Genomic DNA, 14313 nt, shown 5'->3' on the forward strand with positions numbered 1-14313 from the left:
GGGGCGCACATATGAAACAGCCATCCAGTTTGGCCCCAAAGCTCCCAATACCCAACTAAAAGCTTAAATCAGGCTGTGCCAAAATTATGCATTTTTACACAAATATCAATATTTGTCAATGCAGTGCATCATTGTTGATTGCTGCTCATTAGCCATTGTGATAGAAATGTTTAAAACTTGGAGAAAAGGTTTGAGGTGTATTTTAACAGAACCCATGAAATGTATTTCATCTACCAGAAGAAATTACAAAGCATAACATCTATGAATTGCGCTATGCATGAGTCACTATTTATTTTATAGAACGCAAGCTGCATCTGAACAGGACAATAGTGTCAATCTTATTTGCAACATGTAGTGTTAGAACACATATTTCTGAATTAATTTGAAAATAGGCAGTTGTAAATGATTAAAAGGTTTATTAAGTATAAGCATCCAGAATCAGTTGTAGGCTATGTATAACTTAATGATACAAGTACATCTGCAATGATGTGCACACACTGTATTCATCCATAAAAATGCACAAAAATGAAAGTATATTCATTTTGGTAAAACAAGTAGTCTTCATGAAAAAGCTGCAGGTTTTGCAGAAGCAGAAAGCAGATGTGCAAAACTGCGTGTGCATGTGTGCCTGGATTATACAATGCAAGTTGCAAGTAGGAAGACTACCAATTACTCAGACATTTAATTTAATTAGATCCTTCGCATATCACCATGTTACAAGATAAAATAAATCTAAGGGAGACTATTATTCAGTTACAACAGTCCCCAATGTCAGCAGATATATTAAACAGCCAAAGTGTATCCATCTGATGGCATGAATCAACTGCCATAAATTTGAAACTTGAACCTAAAAATAAAATCCCCAATTCACTAAAATACGAAATATTTTTTTAAAAATCATGATTCCTTCACAATTTCTTGCATATTCAGTAGGGAGAAAGATAGGTCCCAGATATCTTGGTCCTATTCTCAGAGATGCAACTCCACAATGGATGTTGCAGTTACAATTTCAGAATTTGCACAAATTCTGCTACATTCTGCCACAGCTCATGAATAATACTTTTACACCCTTGACACCCAAGTGAAAGTATATCCACAATTTCACTATAGTGGACTAAGCCAGTGAGTGTGGTCATTTGACTTTTCAAAGCCTCAATGCTCTCCAGTATTACCTCACAATGACAAAATGCCATGATTAAAAGCAGGAGACAGATAATTGAAACTGTAAACATTCTGCCAGTCTTCTTAGCAGGGTCCTTGAATCTGAAGGTATAATTCTCTGTAGGCAAAGTAACTTTATCAACATCCTTCAGCCTCACCCTATCCCAACGGCTCGTGTTAAAATTTTTCATTACAGGATGCACCTCAACATCTGTGCAGGAAGGCAATGGGGTTTCCTTAACGACTTTAATTTTATCACGAAACTCTTGCATCTGCTGTAGAAATAAGACTGGGTCAGTAACATCCTTAAATGTCTCTGCCATAGTAAAAGCCCTTTTCTGTTCTTCTAGGATCATCTTCAATTTATTTATCTCTGGATCATAGGCCTGCATCACCACCAGCTTCATGGTTTCAAAATCTGAAAGAATCTCATTCTTTTTCTGCTCCAGTGTGTGCTGCAACTTGGTAAAATATTCCATCACCTTTTTTGCATCCTTGCTTATTAGCTGCAGGGATTTTTTCTTGTCACTTTCGAATTTCTCCAGACATGACTGCACATCAGCAGAACACCAGGTTTCTAGTCCTTGGAAAAGTCCATCAAAAGCCTCTCTCTCCTCTCTATAGGCATCATTGATGGCACAGAAGGAATGTCCCTCATGATCTCCCATAGTAGCACAAAACCCACAGATTAATTGAAGATCCGTTGAGCAAAAGATGTTCAGTGGTTGCCCACTATGCTTCCTGCAGATCGGAATTTTAGGTATGATTCGAATCCTGTTGTACTTCTCTATTATTCCCCTTAGCGAATAATTCACTTGTAAATTGCTAATTCCCATGACAGAGGTTTCTTTGCGACAAGTTGGACATTTGAAAGGAACTTTGTATTGCATACTTCTCCCACTTCCTTCCAAGATGCCTTCGAGACATTGTTTGCAGAAATTGTGTGAACAAGGGAGAACTCGTGGGTCTTCAAATAAACAGCAACAGATGGGACAGGTCAATTCTTCTTCAAACAATTCCATTTCTATTTAAGAAAAGTAGAAAAGACATCATAAATATCTTTAATCTATCAAGCTATTAGCTGGTTGGTATTGAACCCACATTATGGAATTTTTTAAATAATCAATTGTTGATATATACTCAATGCTAAGTGCCTGTTTTTAGTCAGGCTGTTATGTAATGAATAGAAACAATGGACAAGCAGAGAGAAAAATTAATGGACAGGTCAAACAATGGCATATTTTTAAAGCACATTATAGAGAAGTAGCAACAGAAAAAGACTGGCCTAAATTTAGTTAGAATGGAATACGCCACAGTTGGGAATAAGAATAGACCGTTACTCATCAATAATGTATATATTACAAAAAAGGATATAGGAGGCATTGGAGAAGATGGAAAGGAGGCAATTCCAGAACTGCAATCCACATGGTAAGGATGAGCAGGAAGGCTGAGGGGTGACCTAACAGAGGATTTTTAAATTCGGAAAGGTTTAAATAAATTTGCTAAAATAGACAGAGGCAGAATTTACCCCATGGAGGTTAAAAAAAAGGAGTTGCTTCTGGTGGGAGAATAATTAAAATCACATCACTAACCTGGGGAGAGAAATCAGATTCTGGAAGACGACTAGCAAGTGTGGGAGCAGATGTGGCTATGCAGCAGGAGACTCACTCGAAGGTGAAGGATCAGGGGAGGCTTAGAAAGGGCTGGGTTAGCCAGGTGTTTTACTCAGGCTTCGATAGTAGGGGACAGGGTGATGCGGTTCTAGTGAATAAAAGAAGGAGATTCCAAATGGAGAACATTGTGGCAGATCATGGAGGTAGATATGTAATAGCGACAGGGGCATTGGAAGGGAGGTTGGTGTCGTTAAGCGTGTATGGTCCAAACTGGGATGATGCAGGGTTTGTAAAGGAGTGTGGGGCCATCCACGACTTGGATTCACATGAAATGATAGTGGGTGGACACTAGAATATGGTGCAGGAGCTAAAATTGGACAGGTCACAACCGCGATCGCTTACCCAGTCAGGGGGAGCGAAGGCGTTGGCTGGGTTAATGGTGGAAATGGGAGGAGTGGGCCCTTGGAGGTTCATGCACCCGGGGGAGCAGGAATATTCTTTCTTCTCTTCAGTTCATAAGGCCTATTCGCGGATAGATTTTTTTTGTGATGGGGAAGTCGCTGTTGGCTGGGGTCAAGGGGTCGGAATATTCGGCAATTGCGATATCAGACCATGCGCCATACTGGGCTAATATGGTGTTGGAGAAGGGAATAGTGCAGAAGCGGGGGTGGAGATTGGATGTGGGGCTGTTGGGGGACCAAGGGTTTTGTGATAAGATTGGCAGTGATTGAGGAATATGTGCGGTTTAATCGGATGGGTGAGTTCTCGCAGGTGGTGGTACGGGAAGCTTTGAAGGCGATGGGGGGAGGGGGGGGGGTAAGGTGATATAATTTAAGGCAAAGGGGGATAAGGAGGAGACAGTGGAATGGCAAAAGTTAATAGATGAGATGTTGGAAGTGGACAGTAGATATGCAGAGGATGTGGATCCAACACTGTACGAAAAGAGAAAGGACGTGCAGGCGAGTTTTGATCGGCTGTCCACAAGGAAGGAATTGAGGATAGCGAGGGGAGCGGTCTACCAGTATGGAGAGAAGGCGGGACTCAGTCTGGCAGGTTAACTTCGGAGGGAGGCAGCGGCGAAAGAAATGGCTCAGGTGTGGGATAGAGCAGAGAAGTTGGTGTTGGCTCCAGATCAGATTAATAGGGTGTTTGGGGAGTTTTACAAGAGATTGTATAGGTCGGAGCCACCTGGGAAGAATCGGGAGATGCAGGAATTCCTGGATGGTTTGGAATACCAGAGGTTGGGAGGGGGACAGGGCCATATTGGAGGGAGCGATAACAGAGCAGAGATAAAAGATGTGATTGGGAGGATGTAGTCAGGGAAGGTAGCAGGGCCAGATGGGTTTGCGGTGGACTATTACAAGAAATTTGAAGATAAGTTGCTGCCGCTGATGGTGGGGACATTGAGGTGATAGGGAAGGGGGAGTTGCCACAGACTTTGTGGCGGGCATCGATCACCCTGTTGGTCAAGAAGGATAAAGATCCGTCAGAACGTGGGTCGTATAGGCCCACATCACTTTTGAATGTGGACGCAAAGGTGTTGGAGAAGGTCTTTGGCGGGGTAGGTTGGAGAAGTGCATCACAAAAGGTGATAAGCGAAGATCAGGCGGGGTTTGTGATGGGGAGACAGCTCTTTTCGAACATTACAGGTATTGAATGTGGTTCTGGCACCGGCAGAGGGGAGGAAGGCAGAGGCGATGGAGGCATTGGACACCAAGAAGGTGTTTGACCAAGTAGAGTGAGGGAATTTGATGGCGGTTCTGGAGCGGTTTGTGATTGGGGCACGATTTGTAGATTGTGTAAGGCTGCTGTGCAGGGAGCTGAGGGAGAGTGTCTGCACGAATAACATAAATTTGGGATATTTTGCTCTGCACCGTGGGGAACCAGTCCCCCCCCCCCCCCCAAAAAAAAAACCCCAACTTAGCAAAATTTCACTTTAAGTCACCTCTAAACCTTCTTCTCTCTAACGAAAACAGCCTCAAGTCCCTCAGCCTTTCCTCACAAGATCTTCCATCCATGCCAGGCAACATCCTGGTAAATCTCCTCTGTACCCTTTCCAATGCTTCCACATCCTTCCTATAATGCGGCGACCAGAACTGCACGCAATACTCCAAATGCGGCCGCACAAGAGTTTTGTACAACTATAACATGACCTAATGGCTCCGAAACTCAATTCCTCTACCAATAAAAGCTAACAGGGTAACAACCTGAGTGGCAACTTTCAGGGATCTATGGACATGGACACCGAGATCACTCTGCTCATCCACACTACCAAGAATCTTACCATTAGCCCAGTACTCTGTATTCCTGTTATTCCTTCCAAAATGAATCACCTCACACTTTTATGCATTAAACTCCATTTGCCACCAGCCCTGCAGCTTATCTATGTCCCTCTGTAACTTGTAACATCCTTCTGCACTGTCCACAACTCCACCGACTTTAGTGTCATCTGCAAATTTACTCACCCATCCTTCTACGCCCTCCTCCAGGTCATTTATAAAAATGACAAACAGCAGTGGCCCCAAAACAGATCCTTGTGGTACACCACTAGTAACTGGACACCAGTCAGAACATTTCCCATCACCCACCACCCTTTGTCTTCTTCCAGCTAGCCAATTTCTGATCCAAACTAACGACAGTGGCCCCTCCCCCCACCACACTCCCGTTCACTAACCAAGCTTTGTTTGCTGGCACGGTGACACCTGCCAGAGCCCCGCCCCCCCATCCTCCATAACCCAGCCCCTCATGCCCAAAACCCCACCTCCCAAAAACCAAGAAAAGAACCACACTCATAAGAACACATGCAAATAAACCCCTTCCCATTAAGAGACAGAAACAAAACCCCAATTCAAAGAAAACCATTCCCAATCCCCACCAAATCCAAATCCCAACTCTCATCTCCGCCTTCACTGTCTCAAAATAAAAGTCCTTCAAATTGTAAGCCACTCACAGCTTTGCTGGGTAGACCACTCCAAACCTCACTCCACTGCCGTATAGTGCCACCTTCACCCGTCCAAAGACCACCCACTTTCATGCCAACAGATCAGTTATGTGCGCATGCCAACGCCTTCCCATTTCACATCTCATCTCTGCTTTAGCCAAACCTTTTTCACATGGCAGCTGTGGAAGCCGACTATGACCGCCGTTGGTGGCTCACTCACTTTAGGCTTCAGCCTGAGCAATCGATGCACCCTGTCCAACTCAGAGGGAGGGCGCTTTCCACTCCCATCAACTTGACTAACATCTTTGCAAAGTACTAAGTCAGCCTCTGGCCCTCCACCCCCTCAGGCAGACCCACAATCCTCAGATTTTGCCTCCTCGACCTGTTTTCCACCCCGATTCTGAGCCAGTTATTGACCTCTGCCACACTCCTCAACCATCGAGGTGAACTGTCACTGTGTTGCAACAATGTCTCCTCCACCCCTTAATCTTCTCTCCTTGCTCACACACCTCAACCAACGTCTTTGTCAATGCCACCTTATCGGGGTTATCGCCTCCTCCATCCACTCTATAAGCGAAGACTTTACCTCCCTCCAAAGTGCCTCCAAATGTTTTTCAAATAGCCTTTCAAATTCCACCGACACCACCTCAGTCAGAGGTTTCAACCGTAATGGGAGTGGCCCCACCCGATGACCCAGTCCCCGCCCAGAGTCCTCCTACTGGACTCACAGCAACACTTGCCAGCAGACTTTAGTCGTCCCCTTCTTTGCAACACCTTTCTTCTGAGACTTCAACATTCATGCAGAAGGCGGCCATTCGGCCCATTGAGTCTGCACTGACCCACTTGAGCCCTCACTTCCACCCTATCCCTGTAACCCAATAACCCCTCCTAACCTTTTTGGTCACCAAGGGCAATATATCATGGCCAATCCACCTAACCTGCACGTCTTTGGACTGTGGGAGGAAACCAGAGCACCCAGCGGAAACCCACACAGACATGAAAACATGCAGACTCCGTAGAGTGACCCAGCGGGGAGTCAAACCTGGGACCTTGGCGCTGTGAAGCCAGTGCTAACCACTTGTGCTACCATCCTGCCCAGCTCCTTACGACTTTCCACACCAGCTCTTCCAGAAACTACACCCGAGACCAGGCCTAAAAGTCCAAAAATCAAATTCTCTCACAGGAGACACCTGATATGCAACCTCCACCTACAAGTCACCACCAGAACTCAGCCAGGTGGTAATCTTAATAGATATTGCAGTCCAACAAACAGAAATTAGTGAAAGTGTTGGACATGGGTGAGACTCGAGAGTTAGAGCCGATGCTAAGTTTTGGATGAGCTCAAACGTTTGGAGAGTAGGATGTGGGAGACCAGCCAGGAGTGCGTTGGAATAACCAAGTTATGGAGGAAGATTTCAGCAGAAGATAGCAGAGAAGGGCAGGATCAGTGATGTTTGAGAGGTGGAAAAAAGTAGTCTTCATGATAGCATAGATTAGAACTTCTGATGGTGGCCATGGTGGTGAGTGGTCACACACACAGCAGCTCCTGCTTGAAGGTGTAGAAAAGAGCTCTTTTAACCAAAAACGGATGTAACATCGGCAGAAAAGTGTAGCTGAAGGTCGGAGGCGGAGGTGCCGGCACTCTAGAACAAAGGAAGATGCAGATAGAGTAGGGGTTGGTGGGATGAGGGGCTTTTTGTTGAGTCGACAATGGGTAGCGGGATGAAACATTTGTCAGGAGGGCACACCCCCCCCCCCCCCCCCCCCCCCCCCCCCTCCCTCCTCCTCCTGCTTATGGCTGGAACTTTCTTGTTTGTTTGTTTTGGGGGGGGGGGGGGGGGGGAACCTGTAGTTTGAGATGTGTCTTTGTTTGAGTGGAGGAGGGAGAGGTCCACGGGGAGCCTACTTCATAGACCAAAGAGGAGGGTGGGGGAGGAGCCTTTGGGCAGGTGTTGCCAGGCAGGCTTGTAATGCTGGTGAACACAAGTGAGGTGGCAGAGAACGCCACGAGAGATGACAGAGAAGAGGATGGCGGGAAAGGAGTGGGACGCGACGTGGTAGGGTTGGAGAAGATGGATGGGCCAGGTACAGGGTGAAATCAAAGGGGGTAGGGCTGAAAGGGGAGGATAGCAGACAGTATAGGGGAATGGAAGCGTAAGCCCTAGGTTGGGCTTATAACATGGAACGTGTGAGGGCTCAATGGACCGGTGAAATTATCTCAGGTCTTTGCGCATCTCAGGAGTTTAAAGGCGGAGGTGGTCTTTCTGCAAGAGACACACCTCCACATGAAGGACCAGGTTAGGCTGAGAAATGGGCGAGTGGGTCAGGTATTCCACTCAGGATTCAACTCAAAGTTGCAGAGGATGGCCATCCTGATGAGCAAGAAAAAGGGGTTCGCGAGCGTGAAGGAAGTGCGGGATCCGGGTGGGAGATATGTGATGGCGAGTAGGGTATTGGAGGAGTCGCCAGTGGTATTGGTGAATGCATATGCACTGAATTGGGATGATGTATGTTTTATGAGGGTGTTGCAGGCAGTGATCCTGGATTTGCCCAAGCCCCAGCTGATCATGGGAGGAGATTTTAACTGTGCCCTAGAGCCAAGAGTAGATAGGTCAATTCCCAGGTCAATGGGTAGGGATACGAATGGCAACAGAGTTGGGAGGGTTCATGGAAAAGATGGTGGATCCGTGGTGCTTTAAGAACCCAAGGGGAATGGAGTACTCCTTTTTCTCACCTTTTTATAGGGTGTATTCAAGAATCAACATTTTTTGTGGTGAGCCGGGGGTTTTGGTTGGGGTGGAGGGGGCAGAGTACGCAGAGATAGTAATTTGGATCAAGCCAGCCCACTAGCTGGAGATTCGGCTCAGATCGGGACGGGAGCAGAGGCTGGGATGGAGGCCCGATTCAGGGTTGTTGGCAGATAGAGGGTGATAAAGTGCAGTCAGATTAAAGATTATGTAGAGTCACCACACTACCAGAAGGTCGTGGAGGCTTTAGAGAGGGTGCAGAAGAGATTTACCAGGATGTTGCCTGGTATGGAGAGCATTAGCTATGAGGAGCGGTTGAATAAGCTTGTGGAATGACGGAGGTCGAGGGTCGACCTGATAGAGGTCTACAAAATTATGAGGGGCATAGACAGAGTGGATAGTCAGAGGCTTCCCCCCCCCCCCCCCCCCCCCCCCCCCCCAAAAGAGTAGAGGGGTCAATTATTAGGGGGCATAGCTCTAAGGTGCGAGGGGCAAGGTTGAGAGGAACTGTACAAGGCAAGTTTTTTAAAAAATGTTTTAAAAACACAGTAGCGGGTGCCTGGAACTCGCTGCCGGAGGTGGTGGTGGAAGCAGGGACAATGGTGACTTTAAGGGGCATCTTGACAAATACATGAGTAGGTTAGGAATAGAGGGATACGGACCCAGGAAGTGTAGACGATTTTAGTTTAGACAGGCAGCATGGTCGGCACGGGCTTGGAGGGCCGAAGGGCCTGTTCCTCTGCTGTACTTTTCTTTGTTCTTTGTGGTGATCATGACCACCATCTGTGACTAGTTAAAGAAGTTAAAGATGGTATCAATTGGGAAGGAAAAAGCATACAATTCGGCAAAGATGAGGTGCAGGTTAGGAGATTGGACTCCAGGTTTGATTTCCGGCTTGGGTCACTGTCTGTGCCGAGTCTGCACGTTCTCCCAGTGTGTGCGTGGGTTTCCTCCCACAGTCCAAAGATGTGCAGGTTAGGTGGATTAGCCATGCTAAATTGCCCTTAGTGTCCAAAATTGCCCTTAGTGTTGGATGGGGTTACTGGGTTATGGGGTAGAGTGCTCTTTCCAAGAGCTGGTGCAGACTCGATGGGCTGAATGGCCTCCTTCTGCACTGTAAATTCTATGAATCTATGAAATCAATGTCTGCCCCATAAATAAGATCAAACATACTGATGCATAATTCAAACGCAAACAATAAGATGCAGCATTAAACTGCACTTTAGTAATGGTCCACTTGCCCCTCTTCCAGATATTCTGAGCACGTGAAAGCTGACTGGTCAGGTCGGCACAAAAACAAGTTGGAATGCAGCTCTAACCCAGGGTTGTACTCTTGAAGAAGAGATTTGAAGTTTGTTAAACTACATAGTGGTCAGATGTCAAACACAGTAACATGATACAGTTCCTTTGTGTTTCTAATTACTCGTATGATAGCATATTTTTAAAAATCTTGCATATTTTCTGCCAATCTGTAAACAATAACCAGGTACATTAAGATTTAGTGGAAGAACAAAATGAAGTGAAATTGCAGGCAAGTTAGAGACCTTTGTTCAGACCTCATCTAAAGTACTGCATTCAGTTCTGGGTAGGCGGTGTACAGCACAGATTCACCAGTATGAAACAGAGGCACAAAGGGGTTAAATCATGGCGCACTGATTAAATAACCTTGTATTCCCTTGAATCTAGAAAATTGAGAGATGACCTAATAGAGGTGTTTTAAGATGTTAAAACGGATATACAGAGATAGGGCTGGATTCTCACCATGGCGAGATGCAGTCAAGAAGTCCATTGACCTCGGATAGGATTCTCTGGTCGCCGGGCGGATGCGGCTGGAGAATCCCATCTAGAGTTAAACAATTATGGAAATCCAAAATAAGGGAGCATAATATTAAAAATTGGAGCCAGGAAATTCAATAGTAAAATCAGGCAGCCCTTCATACAGAGCGCAGTGGAAATCTGGAAGACAGAGATTTTGTTGGGTCAGGTTATCAAGGGATATGGAACTAATGAGGGTACAAATGTTTTATTTGTTCCCGAGGAGAGTGGTACGGCCATTATTCTTTCAAAATAAATTTAGAGTACCCAATTCTTTTTCTTTCCAATTAAGGGGCAATTTAGCATGGCTAATTCATCTACCCTGCACATTTTGGGGGGGGGGGGGGGGGGGGGGGGGTCGTAGGGGTGAGACCCACACAGACATGGGGAGAATGTGCAAACTCCACACAGACAGTAACCTGGAATCAAACAGATCCTCAGCGTAGTGAGGTAGCAGTGCTAACCACTGAGCCACCGAGCCGCCCTGGTAAGGCCATTATTTGCTACTCGTCCAATCGCAGCTAAAGGTGGTGGTGAGACACCTGTTTGTACAGCTGTAATCTATGAAGTGTAGGTACACCATTGCTCTTTGGCTTGAAATTCCATTTTTGTGGCCCAGTGACAGTAAAGGAATGCAGATATAGGTCCAAGTTGGGATGGTGTGTCATTGCAGGGGAATTGCAGGTAGTGGTGTTCCCTTACATCTGTTTTTTTGTCATTTTGGTGAAGAAGTCAGGAGTTTGGAATGGTATTGCTGAAGGGGCTTTGGTGAATTGCTGCAGCTGCCACTATACACTAGTCAAAATCCTGGAACTCTCTAATTGAATTGGGTCAAAGGACTGAATGGCCTACTCTTACTTCTGGGGGTCGTAAAAGGGCATTAATTCCCATCAAAATGCCAAGACTGCATTTTAAGAAACATATTATACAATAAGCACAAGGTTACATGGCATCTATTTTGGAGCTTTTCTTGTTAAGGTATAGAAATAGGTTTGTTAAAAATCAATTCAGTTTGTGGGGGTCATCAGCAGCAGCAGAATTATTGGGTAACCACCACCTGCATGTAATCTCAGGCCCAAATAGCCCCACTCTACCATTATCAAGTCGCGCAAACAATTCTAGTTCAATAGAGTTCAGGAGGGCATGCCAGGAGCAGCACCAGACACACCTAAAAAATAAGGTGTCAACCTGGTGATGCCACAGAACAGGACTACTTGCATGGCAAAAAGCAGAAGCTTTTATTAAGCAGAAGTATTAAGAGACAGACAAAGCTAAGTGACAGAACTAACAGATCAGAATGGACAAAGCTCTGTAAACCTGCCACATCCAGTCATGAATGGCGGTGAACAATTAAACAACTAACTGAAGGAGGATCCACAAATATTCCTATCCTCAATGATGGAGGAGCCAAGAATGTCAATGCAACAAACAAGGTTGAAACATTTGCAAGCATCTTCTGCCAGGAGTGCTGAGTGGATGATCCATCTCAGGCTTCTCCAGAGGTCCCCAGCATCACAAATACCAGGGTTCAGCAAATTCAATTAACTCCATGTGATGTCATGGGCCATGGACCCTGACAACATTCTGGCAAGAGTACTGAATACTTGTGCGCCAAGTTATAGCTCTGCCCCTAGCCAAGCCGTTCAAAGTCTGGCATCTACCTAGCAATATGACAAATTGTCCAGTTATGTTCAGTCTACAATAGGCAGGACAACAGATGCTGGCAAAGCCTACAAGACTGAATAAAAACAAACCTTGCCAGAACATCCGGGGAGAACATCCAAAAATTCTCGAATCATGCACAAGGAACCCTACACCCAACTGAGGGGGTTCTCATCCAAAAGATGTTACCTCTGACATTACAGTAGTTCAGTGTACTAAGTGAAGTGGCAGCCCGAGGGGCAGCACAGTGCCTCATGACAGCAAGGACGGGTACAGTCCAGGCCCAGGGTCACTATCTACCTAGCGTTTGCACATTCTCCCCATGTCTGGGTCTAACCCCCACAACCCAAAGATGTGCAGGGTAGCTGGATTGACCATGCTAAAATTGCCCCTTAATTGGAATTTTCTTTTTAAAGTGGCAGCCTGGGTTATGTGCTAACTCTGGAATGAGTCTTAAAACTTCAACCTTTTTGCTGAGAGGCACTACCACTGAACCAAGGCGGTCTGTTTATAGACATATGGTTGCAACATTTTATTTTGCAGGCAATCTGGATTGTACAGTAGTTCTTATTCCTCATGATTTTTTGGGGTGACAGTCCTCCCATTCTGTGTTCAGGGTCACCTTTCTTAAAGTGAAAACACGTATAATATCAAGCTGCCCCATTATTCATCCTTCATATCAAAGATGCCTGCAGAATGGTGTATATTGTCAATAATGGAATATAATGCAGTTAACAAATGGTCATGTCCCATTGCTCAACAAGAACCTGAAAATAACAGTAGCTGTGGAATTCCAAATGCATGTATTTTCTTCAGACACAAGCATCTCGAATGGCAGATAAGAATGCCTTCTATTTGAAGTATAGTGATGATTTGCTACATTAAAAAGTGCTCTACAAATGCATTTTGTTGTAGTGAATGTGCTTAGCAAATTACTTTTGCTCTATTTTTAAAACTCTTCGTGCAAGGACATTTTGAATGCAGCTCAACACTACAGAAGAGGGCTGCAGGCTGCTCCTCAGTTAAATGTTTCTTAAATGATTTGATTTAACGTACTTAAATACACATTAGCTGCCAAAAGGTCATTCTAACCACCATGGTTTGAAGAACATTTGAAAAACAATTTCCAAGTATTAATTTTTTACTGAATTAAAAAACCCGCTAACATCTGCATGTTTTCAAATGTAAGGAATTCATTTTTGCAAAATAATATATTTTTATCTGAAGGGAAAAATCAAACATGTATACATATTTCTAAATTTAAATCGAAGATAACTCAACAAAAATCAAAATGGATGCCAAGTAAATTTTTTTGAACCATTTATTTTTAGTTTCACCAAAATCATGCTTTGCCACATTAACTGCAGGAGACAACAGTCCAGGAAACCAGGCATTCATCACGCGAGTCTCACATAATATACCTGGACCAGCATCCTTGGCAACGGAATGTGTTCTGCAGGTGCTGGTAGATTCCACAAGTTGATGTTGATGCATCAGATCTTCCTACATGTCTGCGCGTTAGCAGCAGTCACATGTAGCTTGTGCATACAGACATGAAGCCAGAGTTGGATGTTCCTCCTTCACCTTTATAAACATATTTGATTTGGCTTTGGCGAATGCACAACAGCAGAGAACCTAGTTCCCTGTACTCTCGAGTAGTATTTTCATGACACAAGCAAACTCCACTCCAAGGCTCAATACAGTTCTGATTGCCAGCTGGAGCCTTTTTGGTCGGTTGGAAGACACTATGTATGAAGAAAGAACAGTGATCATGTTGTCTTAAATCTGAAAATCTCAACACAATAAACCATTCATCCCAACCAAAGTAAGGAATTATGTTCTAACAGATTACAACATATATTACAAGAAATGTTCTTACGCATAAATTGTGTCAAAAACATATACATGACTATAAAGGAACCTTCAAAAACAAGGCTTAATCCTGTTCTGTGAATGACTGTTAAATGGAACAGGCAAGAGATCAATGTTTATACTGGATAAGGACAGTGCTCAGCTACAATTTTAAAAAAACTGAAAATGAGGTATTAGCAGTGAAATAGAGTACAGATGCTACAAGTAGTATTATTCAAACTCCATCTGCAGTAGTGTGCAGATCTGGTTATCTAAATGACATGTTTAGAAGGTTACTCATGTACAGGAGGCAAGCAGAAAAAGTTCAAGCAAGTTGAACAGAGCAGTCATTGGGATGTAATCAACAAGTCAAGATCATGAGGGAATTTGCTGAAAACTGATCTGGAAAAATATTTGTATCAATCATCAGGGATCAAACTTTAACAGAAACTTTGTAACAGACTCAGTTATGTGCACAAAATAGAGAAGCAGACATTGTACTCCACACAGCAGAGAAGGTTAT

The 14313-nt window shown here is 44.6% G+C and overlaps 1 protein-coding gene across 7 annotated transcripts in view; it reads right to left on the minus strand.

Annotated features, from left to right (window-relative positions):
• Positions 1 to 396: 396 nt before the first annotated feature.
• The window catches only part of trim13 (tripartite motif containing 13), a 32083-nt gene continuing 18166 nt past the window's right edge, over positions 397 to 14313 (minus strand). For 3 of the 7 annotated variants that reach the window (XM_038802598.1, XM_038802596.1, XM_038802597.1), the window contains 2 exons: positions 13361 to 13684; positions 397 to 2185 (listed from right to left, as the gene is read on the minus strand). In XM_038802598.1, the coding sequence (XP_038658526.1) occupies positions 1002 to 2185; positions 13361 to 13433 (1257 nt within the window). In that variant the 5' untranslated portion in view covers positions 13434 to 13684 and the 3' untranslated portion in view covers positions 397 to 1001. Of the gene's footprint in view, positions 2186 to 9703; positions 9795 to 13360; positions 13685 to 14313 lie in introns of all 7 variants that reach the window. The other 4 variants (XM_038802603.1, XM_038802601.1, XM_038802599.1 and 1 more) reach the window with 3 other exon arrangements.

The sequence above is a fragment of the Scyliorhinus canicula genome, chromosome 7 (assembly GCF_902713615.1).
Source record: "Scyliorhinus canicula chromosome 7, sScyCan1.1, whole genome shotgun sequence".
Classification (NCBI taxonomy): domain Eukaryota; kingdom Metazoa; phylum Chordata; class Chondrichthyes; order Carcharhiniformes; family Scyliorhinidae; genus Scyliorhinus; species Scyliorhinus canicula.